Source organism: Cystoisospora suis, assembly GCF_002600585.1.
Source record: "Cystoisospora suis strain Wien I chromosome Unknown contig_2523, whole genome shotgun sequence".
In the NCBI taxonomy this organism is placed as follows: domain Eukaryota; phylum Apicomplexa; class Conoidasida; order Eucoccidiorida; family Sarcocystidae; genus Cystoisospora; species Cystoisospora suis.
Window position 1 is genome coordinate 1 of NW_027155322.1, and position 19,297 is coordinate 19,297.

Genomic DNA, 19,297 nt, shown 5'->3' on the forward strand with positions numbered 1-19,297 from the left:
CTATCTCTCTCTCTTCTTCTTCTCTTCTCTCTCTCTTCTTCTCTCTCTTCTTCTCCCTCTTCTCTTCTTCTTCTCCTTCGAGGGCTTCTTAACAAGGAAAGCGAAGTCTCGCCTAATTTAACCTACAGCACGACTCCTAGGTCCTCCTTTCCTTCTCTTTCTTTCCCAGCGTGCTGACCTACTGAGCCGATGAAAACAAGGAAGGTAGAGAGAAGAACCGCCTGCTTCTATTCGAGAAAGATAAGAAGGGATAAAGAAAGAACGTCACTACACGTCTCTTCTTTTCCACCCCAAGAAAGAAGAGTCCAGTCTTCTTCTCTTACATATGCCTTTGACAACTCACAAGCCACATAGCAGCAGACAGACAGAAAGAGAGGGAGAGGCTTCATAAAGAAGATGTTGACGAAGATAGAGGTAGTGTTGAGAAGCGCCTTAACTTTAGAGATGAGGAGGAGAAGAAGAAAAGAATGAAGAAACTGTCCCCCTTTGTGTGGAGGTTAGATATCTTCATGACTTAGAAAAGTGGAGAGAGAGGGAGAGAGAGAGGGAGGAAGAGAAGAAAAGGAGAAGAGAGAAAGTAAAGAGGAAGAAGAAGAAAAGTGGATCCTTGGAGAGCGGAAAGTGTGTAAGTGGTTACGGAAGGAAGGAAGCGGCTGGCTGTTGTTCTTGAAGAAAGAAAGATAGATAGATAGACTGCTTGAATAGAAGAGACAAGTCCACCACATCCTAGAGAAGAAAGACATGGATGAATAGAAAAGGAGAAAGGATGAAGAAAGAAAGACCGGATAATTCACTCGCTTCAGACAGACGAAGACAGAGAAACGAAAACATAGGAAAGAAGTTCCTCTAAGATTGAGGTGGATTTCGTCTATCATTCTTGACTCGCGGAACCCAAGACAAGCGGAGAAGATCTAGATAGAAGACACGAAAGAAAAGAGGAAAGAAAGAGCAGTGAGCGAAGAAAAGAAGTTCATCTTTTCTTTATATGAAGATAGCTAATCCACCGTCAGCTCCTAACGAAAGAATCTACGGCTGACTATCCCCTTCTTCTTCACACACCCATGCCTTTGACTCTGCTGCTGCTTCTTCTCTTCTTCCTTCACTCGACAACTTCTTCGTCAGCGGCCCTCTTCTTGCCGAAGAAGCTTTTGAGACGAAAGGTAATGGAATAGCGAAGGCAGCACACGAGATTCGTGAGAGAAAGAGATAGATGACCCAGAAAGAGAAAGAGATCATCCTAAGGATGTAGAAGTCTCTCAAAGGAGACCATGGGAGAAAGGGAGAACCACATGCACGGGAGGTGTTTTTTCTCTCTCCCTTTCAGCACACACACGGGAAGGAGCGGGAGAGAAATGAAGAGAGAAAGAAGGGGGGGGGTGGGTAGTTATCGAGAGGAGAAGAAGAAGAAGAGATCGTTACTATGGACTGATGCATAGAGACCGAAAACAGACCAAGATAGCAACATAGAGAGATAGAGATGGAGAGAAAGGAAGAAAAGAGAAATTGACTGAGAAGGTTGAGTGACGAGGTGTGGAAGGTGATGCCATGAATGAAGAGAAGAAGCGATAAGAGTAGCTGCTGTTCTTTTTAAGGGGAGAATCTCCAGATCACTTGAGACAGAAAAAGAAGAGAAACAGAAAGGAAGATGACGATCTTTCTCCTGTCTCTCTCTTTATGTCTTTTAGAGAAGAGATGACTAGTGCACCCCTTCTTATTCACATTCTTGTTCTCCTTACTTATCGTCTAAGATGAGCCAAGGAGGGGTTGGAGATCAGACAAATGATCAGGTACATGGAGTAGAGCTATCTTATCTCTCTCTCTCTCTGAGAAGATTTTTCCCACTTGTGTGGACAAATAGAGAGACGAAAAGACCTAGTTTTAGCTCTTGACGTAGAGAAGAAGGGGAAGTTAGAAGAAGATGAAATTTAGATGGATGGACCCTCTTTCCTTATCTTTATCTATCTTTTCAAGAAGAAAAAGAAGGTTGACAAGTGACCTCTCAGAAGGGTCGAGCCACAAACGCCCTTTCTATCTTGAATGAAAGTGCTTACGTACAAGGCTATTCCAAAAGTGAAGGTTTCTTTCGTTCATGGGGGTACGAATAGAGAGTTGAGGAGAAGAAGAAGAAATCTTGGGGCTCTTCTTTTGCCAATCCATAGTGAATACTACAGAAGAGAGAGATATATAGATGTATGTATAGAGAGAAAAGCAGAGCTCTTCTACATAGAATACTCCTTCTATGTACATGCATACGTAGATACCTCTCTTTCCATGAAATTACACGTAGACCAACGTAAGTATAGATAGATATAGAGGGATCAACCTAACCATTGTAGATATAGGTAGATCAATGTAACGATAGAGAGATACAGGTATCTGAAGAAAACCCTATCTCTCTGGAGGTGTATGCGACCATTTGGTAGAGTTTGAGTTGTAAGAGATCAGCATGCACAGGCTAGGAGGGTGGAGTTGGCGAGTGTATCTCCCCAAGATGTCAAGCGAACTTAACCTTCTTTGTGTTGATAAAGAAGAAGAAGACAAGCAGAAGACTTCTTCTTCTGCTTGTCTTTCGTTGAAAGGGAAATGTTTGAAAGACAAGATTTGCACGTCCTCAGCAAAGGAGAGAAAGCTAGAGAGAAGAAGAATAAGACTTCTCGCCTTCTGTCTCCCATTACTCCTCTATCTCTCTTCTTAGAGTTCCTCAGAGCCTCTTCATGACAGACCGTGATATACATACATAAAGGAAATTACACATTTACACAATGAATGGAAGATGCAAGGCTGTCTGCTCCCTTCTCCCATATCTCCGATGTACGACGCAACCGTATCTCCTCCTTCTCCTCCTACACGCGTGCATCCTGTGCTCCTGACACCCCCTTTGCTTCTATATCTCGCCTGCTTTGAGAAGTCTCTTCCTTTTACGAGAGAATGGAATTCCTACGTCTCTTTCTTTATCACCCCGCGAGTGTGTAACTATGATGAGAGAGAAACGGCTTTGCCTCAGGAATACGGCTGATCAGACGTCCACCATACATCGACGAAGAATAGAAGGCAGGCGAGATCTTCATGACAACGTATGGAGTGTATGTACATACACCAGAAATGAATTCACCTGGTAGCAAAAATACTAGCAGTATGTATCTACATCAGCAGCTCTCTTAAGAAGAAATCGACAAAGAGAAGAGAAAAGCACACAAATTTCTTCACGTTTCTAATGATCTATTCTTTTCTCGATTACTGAACTCCCATGAAAGGAACAGGGCATTCCACTTGCCATTCACACACCCTCTTCACGATGTCAAATGAAGTGTACATACACCACCTTCGTAGTGTACATACACCTGGGTATACCAGAGTGCAGCCGATAGAGCTGATCGAAAAGTTAAGACATTCTTCGCCCTTGCTTTCGTCGATTCTCATTCTCCTCGTCACATTCGTTTCCTCGGCCCATCAGAGGAACGAACGGGACTGGATGAAGAAAACGTAAGCTGTCATGTAAGAGAGAGAGGAAGAGAGAGAGAGATCTCTATACCTGCTCTTCTCTTGCATTCCCACGGCTCTTTCTTCCTCCCTACAAGAGACTTTAGTGTAGCCCCTCCCTCATTCAGGGGGCTCCCACACTTCCCTAGAGCACGTCTTTCATTTGCGTGTGTGTATTTAGTGAAAGATAGGAATGCTGGCTGTGAAGGGCGCCAACCTCTTCTCTTGTCTTCATGGGAAAGGAAAACATCGCAGGAGAAAGGAGTCCTAACCTTCACAAAACATCTGTCAAGGTATAGGCCCAAATTCTTAGATAGGTAGATACATACACAGAGTAAAGAGAGATTGAAGATAGACAGGGAGGTAGATAGGGAGATAGATAGATGGATGAAAAGTAGTTAGATAGATAGATTCTTCCGGTTAAAAATACTGAGGGGAGAGGAGCTCCATAGTGATTGAGGGTGGGGGGATGGGAGTATGTGCTTGATTAACAGGTATAGGATAAGAAACAATTCGAGAATCTCCCTGGCTGTTTCGCTATAAGTAGTTTATACAGAAGCCCTTTCCTTATGAACAGCCAAGAAGGATAGTCCTCTTCTTCTTCCTCCTCTTCTTCTTCTTCACCACTTTGCCTGAGCTGCACCTGTATTAGGGGATCTTCTCTCTCGTCCTTTCTTAGGCTGACAGTATCATCTGACTTTCCTTCTATACAAATGTTTACGTCAGACACATCCCTCTTAACTTCTTCGTCTTGCGAATCTCTCTCTCTCTGACTCTTGCTAGAACGAAGAGCTTCTTTCTCCCGTCGTCCTAATGAAGACTGTTGCGGTTCTTCTTCCTTCTTCGTAGACGTCTCTCGCTCTATTCGCAGCTTCTCTTTTCTTATCCCATGCCACGAAGAAGTAGCAGAAAGCGGGGATAAAGTTAAAGACATCTCTCGCTTCTTCGTCTGCTCCTCATGCGATAAATCTGTTTCTTTTCTTGCTCCCGAGAGGACGTCTTTCTTTCCCTGATCTTCGTCGACAATTCGCGTTTCTTCGAGATCGCTACCCAGGGGAGCTTCAGTGAGATTCCTTGAAGAGGAAGAAGAAGAACAAGAGGTTGGAGAAGAAGATGAAGAAGAAAAGCACGAATGAAAGGAATTGTCGCTAGGTTGGTTAATAGTAGGAGAAGTCGATGTAGGAAGATTGAAGAAGAGAAGAGATGACGGCGGCTCAGGAGAGACGTAAGAGACGTCATGGTGCTTATCGAGGGAGAAAGAAGAAGAAGAGAAAGATCTTAAGATGCTAACTTCATCCATAGAGTTTTGCCTGAAAGACAAGGACAGCTCTCAAGTTCAAAGGGCATTGCATCCACGTAACTATTGACGGCGACTCGGCTTCATGGATATATATCTATAATACACATATCTACACATCTATACATCAAGATGCATACACCTATCTATCTATATACACACATGTTCCCATATACATATGAAAAATATGTATGTGACTAGATATACGTACCTACTAGACGCCGATACACGAAGAGAGATAAATCGATATCGATACACATATATCCATATACAAAGGCAGAAACAGAAGTATATATGTATACATATACACCGATCTCTACGTCCTATTCTCATCGTCACCCTTCTCATTCTCATAATATTATACACGAGGACGTTTAAAGAAGAGAAAGAGCATGTCGAGTTCGACTGCTCTCTCTTGCTAGTCTGGAAAGCTCAGAAATCTCTTGACGAGTTTCTGAACTGACTTGCAGGTGTACGTACACCCCAGTCTACCTACAAAATTCCTAGGACAGACAGCAAACACATATATATATACATACATACACAGTCTCACAGGTAGATACACACATAATAAGTATCTATCATGTGGAACCACGCAGGCATTCTATCTAGAACTGCATCTAACTCAGAATCTACAGATATATAGAGAAATATATATCTATACATGTATATCTATACAAATTCTACATTCCTCCATCTGCCATATATTCTTAGATACTACTTCTACGTATAGAGGCAGTAGGTACATGACGAATAAGTACAGCAGATGTAGTCCTTCGCTCCAACAAGACATAGTGAAGCTAAAGGAACCCCCTCACTTCGATGTAGACATGTATATATATCTATATGTCCAAAAATATATATCTATAAATACTTCGACATATAGATAAAGGGGGGGGGGTTCCTTTAGACATATGTGTATAGACATGTATACAAGGATATAGAGACGTCGTTGTCGTTCTTGACGTTATCTTACCAGATACAGTGGGTGACAAGATGTATTAGGAGGGTCAGTGCTGCATGCAGTTCTTCAGGCATGCCTACATTCAGCAAATCCGAGGCATCTGTCTTCAGCCTTTGATCTAACCGTTTATCGAAATAGACCCCCCCGTTCCTATGAATTGTCAAAGCTTCCTCCTCTTCTATATCATCATTGCAACCATAACACCTTTCTCTCCTACTACCTCCTTGTCTACAGCAACAGAAAGATTCTCTCTGTCTTTCTTCTTCTTCTTGTCTTTCTCTTCTTCTTCTATTCCATCCCCCTGCATATGAATCTTCATCTTCTTCCTCTTCTTCATTACTCGCATCTGAAGACTTGACATCCGCATACAACCTCCCTCGTTCTTCTTCTTCTTCTGTTTCTTGATCTTCTTCCGTTTCTTCTTCCTCTTCCTCTTTATCGCTGGGTAGAGACCATGAAGATCTACAAGATCCGTCTCTCCTCTCTGAAGCATCAGTTGAAGAAACGAAAGCTAAGTTCCTCTTAACCTGTGAAACACGTCGATGGCGTCTCTCAATCGTTTTCTTCTTATCTTCTTCTTTCTCTTTCTTTCTTCTTGCCTCTCCGCTGCGATGAAGAGAAGAGACCGAGACAGACGGAGGTGGGGCGACACACAGGAACGAAGAGAGATATGGATGAAGAGAGCAAAGAGAATGAGAGGATAAAAGCTTCTCACTCTGAGAAGAAGATCGGGGAACCTTCTTAGCTGTTAGGCTGTAAGCGTGTTCTCCCTCTCTTGTTCTTCTACCGCAGTCAGGAGAGAGATGGAGACGATGTATACCAACATGCTCCTTCTCTTCATTGTCATCTTCTTCGTCTCTTTCAGGCAAGAAAAGATGATCTTTAGCGACGGAGAGATCTGCTGTCTCTCCTTGATTCTTCCGAGATTCTTCTCTTTTCTTCTTCTTCTTCTTCAAGATGACATCCCTCTTCTGTCTGTCTTTCTTTCTGTCTTTCTTTCTGTCTTTTCTCCTTCTCCTTCTTTTCCTCTTCCTCGAGTGTATCTTCCTTAGGTCTTGAAGTGCATGTATCTCAAGCTGCTCGATAATGAAGACATAGAGGTTCACTAGCGCTTCATCTGTGAAGGGATCTAGAGATGGAGAATCCTTGCTGCTTTCATGGCTTTCTTTCCGAGGTTTTTCCGAGGAGCGAAGAGGTCGAGATTGATTGAAGGATAGACGGATAGCATGAGAAAGTGCTTCGCCCGTCTCGCGAGTTATCCCAGGCCTATGTAAGAGATAAAAACAATCCATTGCAGCTAGATACTCTTCTCTCTCACGTTCACAGATTGCATGTGAAAGAAGAAAGCGATCATCTTCTTCTTCTCCTTCTTCTTCTTCTTCTCCTTCACTATCAGTTTGCGCATTGGCATGATCACTACCATCGTCACCTGCGCCATACACAACTTCTCCTGCGTTTGCTTCTTCTTCGGCTTCTTCCTCGTCTTGTTGACGGAGATGATATCCTTCTTCTTCTTCTTTATCTTCTTGGGAGTGATGATGTAGCTGTCCTTCTTTCGATTCTTTCTCTTGATTGCTCTCTTCTTCTTCTTCTTCGTCTTTCTCTTCTTCTCTCTCTCATGTGGAAGAACAACAAGAAGGAGAAGCACTGTCTTCCAAACTTTCTTCTTCTCTTTCTCCATCTGCTCGTCTATCTTCTAGATGATATCTAGGTGGAAGAAGAAGAAGAGACCGTCCAATGTCTCGCAAAGAGAAAGAAGAAGAAGAAGTGAGATCTCTTTCACACGAGGATGCCTGGATATGCCAGGGCCACTGAGAATCGATTAACCTATCTTCTTCATCTTCCTCATCTTCATCTTCCCGATGCGTCGTATTCTTCTCGTTAATCATATCCTCTCCCTCTTCTACCTCACATAGGACAGAATAGCGGGAAAGACAATCGTCTCCCCAAGTACACATGCAGCCTCTCTCTTCATCTCGAAGGAACCTCCTTCCTGAAGGTCTGTATGATGTAGCTCTTCTCCTTCCTCTTGTCGATGGGGAGCCTCTTTCCATAGGCTCCAGATGACTATCGACAACTTTCTTCTTCGGTTTTTTCCTTCCTTCTTCTTCTTCTTCCTCTTCTCTTCTGCCTTTTTTCTTCGAGCCCGGGGAAGACCAGGCAAGCTCTCGTGATTGAAGCAAGCAGATAAGTAGAAAAGCAGACGTAAAGGTGAGGAAAAGAAGGGAGGAGAAGAAGGGAAAGAAGACGGCGAAGAAGTTAAACACAAGGACTCCGGTGGATCATGAGCACGGGGGAGACGAAGAGGAAAAGGAGAAGAAGAACAACAAGAGGGAGACGAACAGGAAGAAGGGGGATGGATGAGATCCCTCTTATCTCTTGAGAAAGTAGGAAATGAAGATGCAGCATATCGTCTTGAATGTATTGTATGAAGAGAATGAGGAGAATCGCTCGAACCTCGATGATGTGATAGCAGAGAATCGAAACCTTGTTCTTCTTCTTCCTCGTCTCCTTGTTCTCCGTCGTCTGAGCTTTCTCCATGAAAACTGTATCTCTCTTTCTGACTTGCTACATAAGCTTCAAAGTACGTCAGTAATGGAACAGAGCCGTGACGAAATGAGAAAGAGAGACGACTATTTCTATCAGCATCATTCCTCACTTGACTAGGGGCACCCCTATCTTGATGAGCTGCAGACGCAGAAGAAGAAGAAGATACAGGAGAAGTACTTCTCATTGGAAGAGTCACATCTCCAATATTTTGCAAGCTTGGATACCGTGTCTTCGTGTTTTTTTGACCTAGAAATGTCCTTCTCTTTCTTTCATCTTTCTCGCTCGATGACAAGAAGAAAATCTCTCCCCCTGTTCCCTGTCTATCTTCTCTCCTCTCATCGACATCCAGAGAGATCGATCGGAAGGTTAGAAAGGAATCTCCTTCTTCTCTTCCTTTCTCTTCTTTTTCTTCTCCTTCTTTTTCTGACTGACCTTCTGATAGACATGAGCAACGGAACGTCCTATGTCCCTCTTTTTCATCTTCTTCATCTTGTCTCGCATCTGTCTCCTTTCCTCCCTGTCTCCTCAGGTTGTGTCCATGAAGTTCTACGAGAGAAGGTCCTAGGTGTGCTGAAGCCAACGTCTCTCCTATTCCTTCGCTTGTACCCCACCTCTCTTTCTCGTTCTCTCTCTTCTCTTCACTTACAGACTGCAAAATGCAAGCCAGTGCCTTATTCGCCTCAAATGTTTGGCCACGAGAAAGCTTCTTCTCTTCATTACGGCTATCTGTCTCGTCAAGAAAGAGAAGAACAACAGGCCAGAAGAAGAAGTATCTCTTCAAACGTATAAGAATCTCTGTAGCGACAAACCAATCAAGGATTCTCCTGAAGAGCTCTTCAAGGTCTCTTCTTCTTCTCCTCCTCCGAGCATGCATCTCTACGTCCTTACTTATGACGGCATCCCTCATGCGATCGCGATTACGATGTCTTGCCTTCTCCTCTCTTCTTGATTGAAAGGTCTCTTCTGGAGATATGAGGGAAGAAGACGAGATCGTTTCTTGGCATGGCGGATGATCTAAAGATGGAGATCTCTTTCGCGTCCTATGTTCTTCGTCTACAAGAGAGATACACCGCGACGGAGAGGGAGACGAGGACGCGAGGGAAGATGAAGAAAAAGAAGAACGACAAGAGGATAGGGAGTGATCATGAGCTTGATAGAAATCTCTCAAGAGAGTCCGTTGAAGAAAAGCTTTTCGCACTTGATGAACCGTTGGATACTAGACATGCCACACACATGAAAGAAAGGCAAACAGAAGAAGAGACAAACGGAGGGAGCAAGAGACATGAGCTCCCGTGGACTAGATAACGGGGGGGAAGGACGGTGTACATACAGCTGAAGACGAGTAGTATGCAATTGTATAAGAGAGAGAAACGTCTCTTCCATGAATCAAACAGAAGCAAAAAGTAGACAAAGAAGAAGAGGAGCTTCGTGAAGAAAACACAATCCCCCCCCTACACGTCAGAAAAAGCGAAGATCATTTTCACCATGCTAGATGGGGAAGTTCTACTTCCAAGGAAAGGGTTTGATCTTTCCTACAAGCGACATAAGACCTCATGTGGAAACTCCAAACAGACGGAACCTTCAGAAACACCACACTCAGAGCTTACACACCTGGGTATCTAGACACCCTCGTCTCCTGGCTTCTATCTATCTATCTATCTATCTATCCGCCTTCCTTTGATCTATCTATCTATCTATCTGTAATCTGTCTTTCTATCCATCCATCTTTGATCTAGCTACCTATCTATCTATATCTACCTGCCTATCTTTAATCTGTCTATCTTTGATCTGTCTATCCATCTACCAGTCTATTTTTAACCTGTGTACCTATCTATCTCTAAAGCTCTCCATCCAATGCAGTGAAGAATCTCTTCTTCTTCCTCCTGTCGTTGTTTGGCTGGACGGTCTCTTAACTTTCTCTTCAACATGAGAAGCCCTGGACTCACTTGACAAAAAAGCTCAAGCATTTCAGCAAAGCTTAACGGACAACTAGGAAAGAGGTTTCTAAATTCATCTTTCTCATCTTCTTCTTCACTCTCTTCATCTTCTACTTCTTCTTTTTCTCTCTCATCTTTATCTAGATCAACACCTAGCTTCTCCTTTGTATGCAAGGATACACTCCTACTACTAATACTACTACCCTCCCTCTTGTCTGTGAAGATGCCTGTCTTCTTCTCACTCAAGCCAACATTCCCCGTCTTTTCTTTTTCTTCTCCTTTCCTTTCCCCCCCCCTCATTATCTCCTGTTTCCGAACTTCTTCATCGTGTCTCTTTGGCATGCACGTCTCATGCTCGCTATGAGACCCACGAGCCCCTCCACTCCCATGTAAAGTGACGTCGCTTGAAAGAGGGACTGAGGCGATATGCAGAAGATCTTTCTCGCATTTGTCTTGCGTCTCTTCTCCTGTTTTTTTCTTTAAAGATGATGGAGAAGAGACAGAAGAGAATGGTCTTTTCTTCTCTGTCTTCTCCATCGAAACGCTCAACAGAGATTTTAAAGGTAATGTTGCATCGATACTATAGCTGTAGAAGTCTTCAATACGATCGACAGCCCTAGCCAACCTCCAGGATAGAAGATAGTCAGCTAGCGCATGCAGTTCAGCATAAGAAGATAGATGAAGAGCATCTTGGAGCTCACGTAGAGACACGGAAGGGGAAGCTCTTTGACTCAATTCTCGCAATACTTTCGTGAAGGAAGAAGGACAAGAAGAAAATGATGACAACGCAGAAGAAGAGGAAGAGGAAGACGGAATTCTCTCGGGTCTTTTGGAGAATGTCGAGAACGTGAAGTTGAGAATGGTATCTGACGAATGAAGTAAAGCAAGGCTATGATCAGGGGTTAAGAAGCAATCTCGGCGTTGATCTTCTAAGAGCAAACGAGGCTGAAGAAAGAAAGAAAGAGTGAAGAAGAAAGAAAGAAAGAATGAGAAGAAACCAGGGGAAAAATCAAAGGAATGGAGAGGAAGAAAACTTCCTCTTCTCTTTTGTCATCTGGTTCTGTATATAATACTTGTCTATTGTCTCTCCTCCAAGCCATTCTCATTCTCGCTCTAGCTAGCTAGCTAGACACGCAGCGTCGACAATTACATAAGACGTGTCTAGCTTTCCAATAGTGGACCCCACTCTCGGACAGACGGAAAGAAGAAGAAAGCTAGCTGTCTGGTTTGTCTTTCTCTTCTATATTTTGGCACGAGACTTTCTCATCTCTCTCTCTTGTTCTTTTCCTTCATCTATTCTCTGTTCAACTCAACTGACATTTCGAGAGAAGACGACTGTCTTGAGAAGACACCAGACTCGAGAAGTGAGAACGAACGAAAGAGAAGAAGCATGGCGTATGACTCCTCTCGACCCGCATAGCTATCAGCAGTTGTCACCTCTACTCTCACCCTCCACTCCCACCCCCCTTGTTTCTTTCTTGACTTGTCATCTCCTTCGTCTACTCATCATCTTTCTTTCTTCTTTCTCTAAGTGATCTTTTCTTGCCTCATCTTCATTCTTCTCTAAGTCTTCTGACTTACCTGGGTAGAGAGGGATCGCCCTCTAAGAGAGAGTTGACAGGTCATCATCATACACTCGGGCAGGTGAACTGTAGCTAGACCTGTTGCTTGGAGTTGATCTACGACGGAAACAAGAGTTGCAATGAGAGAAGAAAGGTAGCACAATTCACGAAGTCTTTCCTTATCTCTCCCCCCAGCTGACCTACACGGGGTCTCTCCTCTTTTACTTCCCTCCTTCGACCTATCGCTTTGAAGTTGTTCTTCTTTCTTCTCCTCCTCGTGTTCTCTGTCTTCTCCTTCTTCTCCTTCACTGTTACAAACAGAGTGAGAAGCGGGGAGACGAGACTGAATGGTGTCTGTGGACACCTCTGGCTGTTTGAGAGACCGACGTAAGTGGCGAGATTGATGAGTAGCAGGAGATGTGGTAGAATGAGGAAGAGAAGAAGGAGAAAGACGATCGCCGTGAACCTCTCTATAGCAATCATTACCGTCTCTGTGACGATCTGCTGATCTTGAATAGCCTTGTACAGAACCCAGCGAAGAAGAAGAAGAGCTAGTATTGACTTCAGCTACTGTCGCAGGCGACAAAGGCATGCGATGGGTCGGGGCATTCACTTCCTCTTCTCCGTCTCGTCTCTCATGTGAAGAGCTTCTTATCCCTGCATGGACATCTCGATTATCTGACGATGAACGTGATGGAATGACGCTCGAGAGAAGAGCGGGAGAAGACGTCTGATCTGAAGACCAGGAAGGACTGCTTTTTTCTGATGAGCGGGAGAAAGACGAGGAGGAGGAGGAAGAAGAAGAAGTACAAGACGTCGACGCTGGTTTTCTCCTTTCAGATCTAGGAGAATTGCCAAGTGAAGAAAAGGAAGGAACAGGAAGAAGAGAAAAAGAAAGAGAAGAACGAGAAGAAGAAGAAGGCTTCACGGGGGGTGTCTGGGACGTTCGTGATGGTGTACGTACACCTGACTTAGTCTTGTCCCTCTTATGATGAAGGCGATGACGGAACAAGCTACAAGTCTCGATCGGATGGCGTGTAGCGTTGGAAAGATGAGCTAAGCCAGCAGCGGAAGAGAAAGAGGGACATGTATGAGAGGGGTAGTAGTCGCTGCTGCTTCTCGATGAGAAGGAAGTGGCTTCGCAGACGGATGAAGGGAGAAAACCTCGAGAAGGATTCGAAATGAAGTGAAGGATCTTCTCCATCTATATCAAGAAAGATTGCAAGCTCACCGACGAATGGAAATCCTTATCAACGCAAAGAAAGACAGATTCATAAAGGAGTTGATCGACACACAGATCGACATGCATGCACGTAGAAATAGGTAGATGAAAGAAAGGTGTAACGTAGACAGACAGAATAACAATAGATAGATTAAGGGTAGATAGATGGATTGAAAACAGAGAGATAGAAAGATAGATAAATAGAGGGAGAGACATAGACATTAGAGCTAGATAGATTATAGATGGACAGCTGAACGTTTCTTCCTCTCTCCCCTGATGAAGTAGAGAAGGAGATCTGAGAAGACTTTCTCCTACAGTGGCTTTCTCTTTTCTCTCTGTATCTACCTCACTCTCTCTATACACACATACATATACATGCATGGTGGCCTTTGATCCTTCAGATAGCTGGTAATGTACGTTAGTGTTTCTAGGTAGGAGAGAGACTGTCCTGTCTGTCCCTGCAGAAAGCCAAACTAAAGAAGACACAGGAGAGAGATCAGAGAGAAGAAGAAGAAGAGAAGGAAGTGGACATGAGAAGGTGAAGAGAAAAAGAAAGTCGAGACAAAGCTGCTTTTAGCGGGACAGCGAGAGAGTATCTCTAGAGGGAGTGCGTACATAGATATTCATACATGCAGGGATATTCATTCATACGTACATACATGTACATGCACAGGTGGCTAGTTCCCCACGAAGGACCAGATGCAAGCCCAGAAGAAAAGCAATAAAGATAGAATAGACGCGAGGCAGCCACGAAGAGCTCTCACAATGAGAAGAGCTATGTCCTTCTCATGTAAGTGATAGATGAGAGGCATCGACACCGACAGACCAGTGAATGTGTCTGTCCTCATTATCCTTGATAAATCTCACCTCTCCGTGCACATCTGTACTGACCTCCTGCCTGTCGATACATGCCTTTCCTCTCCAAGAAGGAGAAGCAAGGTGATATACACCTTGTAAACCAAATCTACATGGAGTACAGAGGTCGATTCGGCTCTTCTCTGAGAAATGAAGACGACGAAGAAACGAGAGAGATATATATAGATGTGTAGATCTCGTCTTCTCTTTCTTCTTACTTACCTCCTTTGAGAGATAGCCGTAGTGATATTCACCAAGTAAGAAGGCTTGGGAGAGGAACCCAGAAATCTGAGCTGCGGCCGAGCACATGGACGTCACACCGCCTCCTTCTCCTGTATAGACACCCCAGCGGGAGTTTGATGGAATGAGGTGTACATGAGGAAAAGAAGGGACAGAGCGACGAAGGCGAGGGGACGTCTTGGCATGTGAAATGAAAGAGACATCATCATTCGCGTCAAAGACAAAGGCCAGGCTGAATCTGTTGCGAGCAGAGAAAGGAGCACAAACACACCGGAGAAGAAACCAAGCCATTGAAAACAAACAAACAAAGAAAGAAAGAAAAAAAGAAGCAAAAGGAAGACGAGATGATCGACTGGGAGGCCATCAGGGGTGTGTGGAGATTCGGTAAGAGAGAGGGGCTTAGGAGAGGATGAGGGGGAGGAAAAGTTGTAGGCAATATAAACACTTGAAATCTCTACATAAATGGAACGTCAATCTATTTTCAATCGATCTGTAGACCTCTCTCTCTGTATGTACCTACACACATACATATATCTGTTCTCTGTGCTGTTTATACACATCAGCATACAAGGTATACATAACTTTTCCACGTTATTTCTGCACATTCCTCCTTAGTATGGTCGCGTCTTTGAAGGGGGTCACAACCGTCGCGTACTACACACCCTACACCAGTGAGGTAGAAACGAAAAAGCGCCGAGAACTCCTCCCTTTCTCACATGAATCTTCTTTACTATAAGCCTGTCTCTATGACTCCTTCTCCCCCCAGGACAGTCACCCTTCATTCGCTTCCTGCTCTCTACGTCTGCATGCATGTCCTTGTTTGACGTGGAGGTACCTACTTCTCTATAGGTCGTTGTCGCTCCTTGATGTGTGGAAGACATTGTTTACGCTTGTCTCTTTTCATCTTTTCTTGCACCCTTGAAGAACCGAGATCTTTTCTCTCTCTTCGCAGAGACCTGCCAACCTCTGTAGAAGATCCCTCTCCCAAGACATCCTTCGCACATCCATATATCTCCCCTATCTCAGCCTTCTCTACACGATGCTCCGGGTGCTTCTCACCACGAAGACCTTCAGCACTTGTCAAGCCCTCACGAGAAAGCCATAGCGAGTTGTCATTGTTGTTCAGGTGACCACCTGAAAAGAAGAGCAAGCTAGACAGGAGAGAGAGAAACCATCGAGGTGAGAATTCCCCCCTTGCTGAACAAGAAGAATCACAAGAAGGATGGGATGGTGCCCTTCGAGAGAAGAAACACAGGAAGGCGAGGGAGAAGAAGAAGAAGAAGAAAAAGAACAACCACCCTACGAGGGAGGGGTCGAACAAGCCATACGAGAGAAGAATGCATTTTCTTACATCTATACATAGCTACATTTTGTCCTCTCAACCCTAAGCGAAGTCCCCTCCATAAACAGGACAAGGGCCTATGCCGTCATACTCCTTCTGTCGAGTGCCTTTGCTGAAGTTACGTCTCTATAAGGGGCATGAGATCGATTGGAGCGTCTCCTTATGCAGATGGAGGTGTCCGTCATTTTGAAAGAGAAGAGAAGATTCTTATACCCGTGGCTTACTGATACCCTCGACAGCTCTCACATTCCATGAGGCTGAATGAGCTGAAATCGAAGCAAGAGAGAGAAGTCACGTCACCCTGTACACATCCCTTTGTTAGGAAAGACAGTAGAGAGAGGTCTTGTCACTGAGCTGAATTGTCTAGAAAAGGAGAAGAGAAAGAAGGGAAAGAATCGGAAAAAGAAGCAGAAACGTGATGGTGTGTGGAGACGCTAGATAACATACCTGGTGGATGATAATGATGAGGTTGGTCTCCATCAGAATTTCCTTGCTGTGTAGAAGATTCTTCAGAGGCAGCAGCACCCGAGCTGTCGTTCTCTCTACTCGCGTTGAATGGAAGAGAGGTATATGGAAAACTACAGAGCTTTCTCAATGGCACTTCACTGATCATTCTTAAGAAAGAAGACGACAATGAAGGGGAGGATGCCACACAAGAAGAGGGGGCCTTCTTCTCGCTTTGCTGGGTTGATCTGTCCGTGGCTTCTCCTCCCCCAGGAACATCTCTCAAATGGGTTGCTAGTTCTGTCCTCTCTGCTTTCATGATCGCCTTGTTCTCTCGAAAAGGCGCGACTTCCGCCTTTTCTTCTCCTTTTGCGGCAATCTCATTCTCCGCTTGTTCTCTCGAGAAACTGAAAGAATCGACACACGAGTCTACAATCGATACATGAAGAGAGGATCGAGATGCATGCACGTATGTACGTATGGACAGATCGAGGTATACAGGATTAGATAGAGGCATGCACGTGATCAATGAGAGATTGTACTGGCTGTAGGGGAGTAGAGGGAAAGAGAAGGGAGTATCAGGGGTAGAAGATATGGACGTCTCCACGACTCTAGTATCTGTGAAACCATGAAGAGAAAGGAGAGAAAAGAACGTCGATCGCGACCTATGCTCGAGCTACAGAATAAACCTCGCTTGAGAAGAAACATCAAACACTTCGAAGAACTTGATCTACTGGCTGAATACAAAATAAAGATAGACAGATTGATAAATAGCTTGAAGATACGTAGATCGATTGAAAATACATATACAGATTCGCCTCGAAAAGTCTTACCGTGTAGATGAGCTCTGTTCATGAGAGAGATGAGAGTTGAGAAGGTCGTCATTATGCTTGAAAAGATAGGGAAATGAAATAAACCTTAACCGACGTGGATAAGGAGAGTCTTGTGGATTCTCGCCCCCTTCTTTGTCTCGTTCATTCTCTTCTCTCCTGTCGATGCTGTCAAAATCATCGTCACTCATGGTCTCTTCCTTCCTTGCCTTAGATCTCCTCCTATCGCGACCGCCGAAGAGGAAGGAGTCTATAAATGATACAGAAGAAGACATGTTCATGGAACAAAACAAAATGGAGGGGGAATCAGATGAATGAAAAAGACGAATGTCGACTTCCTTAGTCTTTCCTGAGAAAAAATTCAACTGACCAACATCTTTCTCTGGAGGAAGATACTTGAGACACAGAACATCAACGGCTTTCTCTTGTCTCCACATATAGATAGACAGATTAGAGATAGATGGATTAAAGATGAACAGTAAGATTGATTAAAGATAGATTAAAGAGAGATGAGTAGAGACTAGCATGTGAGAGACGAGGAGCTAGAGATAAAGAGAGGAGGTAGCTCGATAATGCGAGGAGGGAGTAGGTAGTGGAATGAGAATACACAGTCGAGACCTAAAAGAGATTGGAGAGGAGTCAGCTTAAGACTAGCAGTTGAGTTTCACAATGATTTCCCGGAGGTCGATTAAAGAGCAAAAAGATAGATTAAAGATCCATACGTAGACCAAAGATAGGTGGATAGATGGAGGATAGATAGGTAGATTGAAGATGGATAGGCAGATAGATGAAAGATAGGTAAGAGACAGATGAATTGTGAGTGAAGTGTGAGGCGTGTATAAGATATACACGAAAACGCAGAAGAGAGAGAGGTAATGAAGATTTCCTAATGATCTTAGAGACGTAAGAGAAGTCTCTTCGTGTGTCTCCACACACCACCATCCCTTCCTCCATTTCGTCCATGCACTCTTCTTCTTCTTCGTCTTCTTTTTCTCCGCCTTTACCTGTATCGATTTCTAACTGAAATTCCTCCCCTGTACAGCAACTATCCTCAGGTAGAAGAATCTCAGCTAGCTCTCTCCAAACTTCTTCTCCCGTTTGATCTTCTCTTTCTTCTTCTTCTGTCCTTCTTCTTCTCCTAAGAGTCTCCCTATGCTCTCTGTGTCTTTCCTGCTTTTCTTCGTTTGCAATAGACACACTTCTTCTTCTTCTTATGGTTTCGTTCTTTCTCTTTTCATTCTCCGAGGAGACTCCTGAAGCCCCTTGATTTCGAAGAGAAGAAAAGTCAGACGTTTCTCTAACTCCTTTTGCCGTACACCCCACCTCCCTTCTAGATGACTGGCTAGTTGCTGTATCAAGATGGTAGACACTCTTACCGCACCCATTACTAGGACTCTTCTCTTTCTTCTCTCTCTTGTGTGACGCAACTTGACAAGATCCATGAGAGATCCCAAGTTGATCTGATCGAATTCGTCTTGAAAGACATTTTGATAGGGGTCGTTCTCGCTCTCCTTCTTCTTTATCTTGTAGAGAACATTGACTATCCCCCCCATGCCTATGTTTCTTCTTCTTATCAACGGAGACATCTGATACTCTTGGCGAGCTCTCAGGTGGTATAGATCTGTAAGGAGAAAGCGGCTGACCTTTCTTTTCACGTCTAGTATCGCTGATAGGAACATTCTTCGGTGTATAGGGGCGTGAAGAAGAAAAAGATGAAGAGAAAGGCGTGACTCTTTCCTCCTCTTCTGTCTTCTGCGCATAGACTGAGGCAGTGTGTCTGTGAGAGGAGAAAGAAGATAACCAGACTGATGGCCTAACGGGAGAAGGAGGTGGAGATAGAAGACGATCTCTCCGGGGTGAAGAAGAAGAAGGTGATGAGGAGCATGGCAAGCATGAGGAAGGGGGAAGCTGTCGGGGTGTTGCACATGACTCATGTATAGCATGGGTCGCTATAATACCCCCTTGGTTAAAAAGTGAGATGTTTCTGATATGAGAGAGATCTTGAAGATAGGATGACGAGGAAGTCAGGAGGCATTGAGGAGGAAGATAAGAAGGAGACGAAAAAGAGGAAGATAGCAACGAAGGAGGCGTAAGAGAGGAAGACAAGGAAGGAAAGTAGCTCAAGAGAACAGCCGGTTCTTCCCCTTTTCGCTTCGCTACTAAAATCACTCCTAAGGGAGCATGCGCGGCTGTACATACACCTGGGCCACTCATCTTAACAAGAATGGAACACGAAAGAAAAAGAGAAGAAGAAAGGAAAGGAATGAAAAGAGTTTTGACTACAAAAGTAAAGAGTTAACAGTTCAAGGCGTAGTAAAGGCCAGCTCAGCATCATCCTCATGATCATTAGCACTATGGCCGAAGAGAGGGAGAGGAGAAGAAAAGAAATTGAGTTCTATGTGACTGGTGGCTCGGATACCATTGTATGCACTGTATGTACACCCTACCTCGACGTTCCTGCCTAGACCCTAGGAATCACACGACCCGGGCGACTGGATAAAGAAAACGTAAGATGCCATTGGATTGTGTCTTTTTGTGTCTCTCTCTACCATACACATCGAGAGAGATAGTGTT

General features: G+C 44.2%; 1 protein-coding gene across 1 annotated transcript; it reads right to left on the minus strand.

Moving 5' to 3' along the window:
- Nucleotides 1-2,577: 2,577 nt before the first annotated feature.
- CSUI_005211 (uncharacterized protein) lies at nt 2,578-18,937 on the minus strand (the record flags this gene model as incomplete). Its single annotated transcript, XM_068065389.1, has 9 exons — nt 2,578-4,790; nt 5,754-9,507; nt 10,238-11,173; nt 11,810-12,994; nt 14,090-14,345; nt 14,947-15,241; nt 15,897-16,300; nt 16,727-16,973; nt 17,728-18,937. 8 exons carry the CDS (start codon nt 18,935-18,937, stop codon nt 7,645-7,647), a joined length of 6,396 nt encoding a protein of 2,131 aa, XP_067922633.1. The 3' UTR covers nt 2,578-4,790; nt 5,754-7,644.
- Between the last annotated feature and the right edge of the window lie 360 nt (nt 18,938-19,297).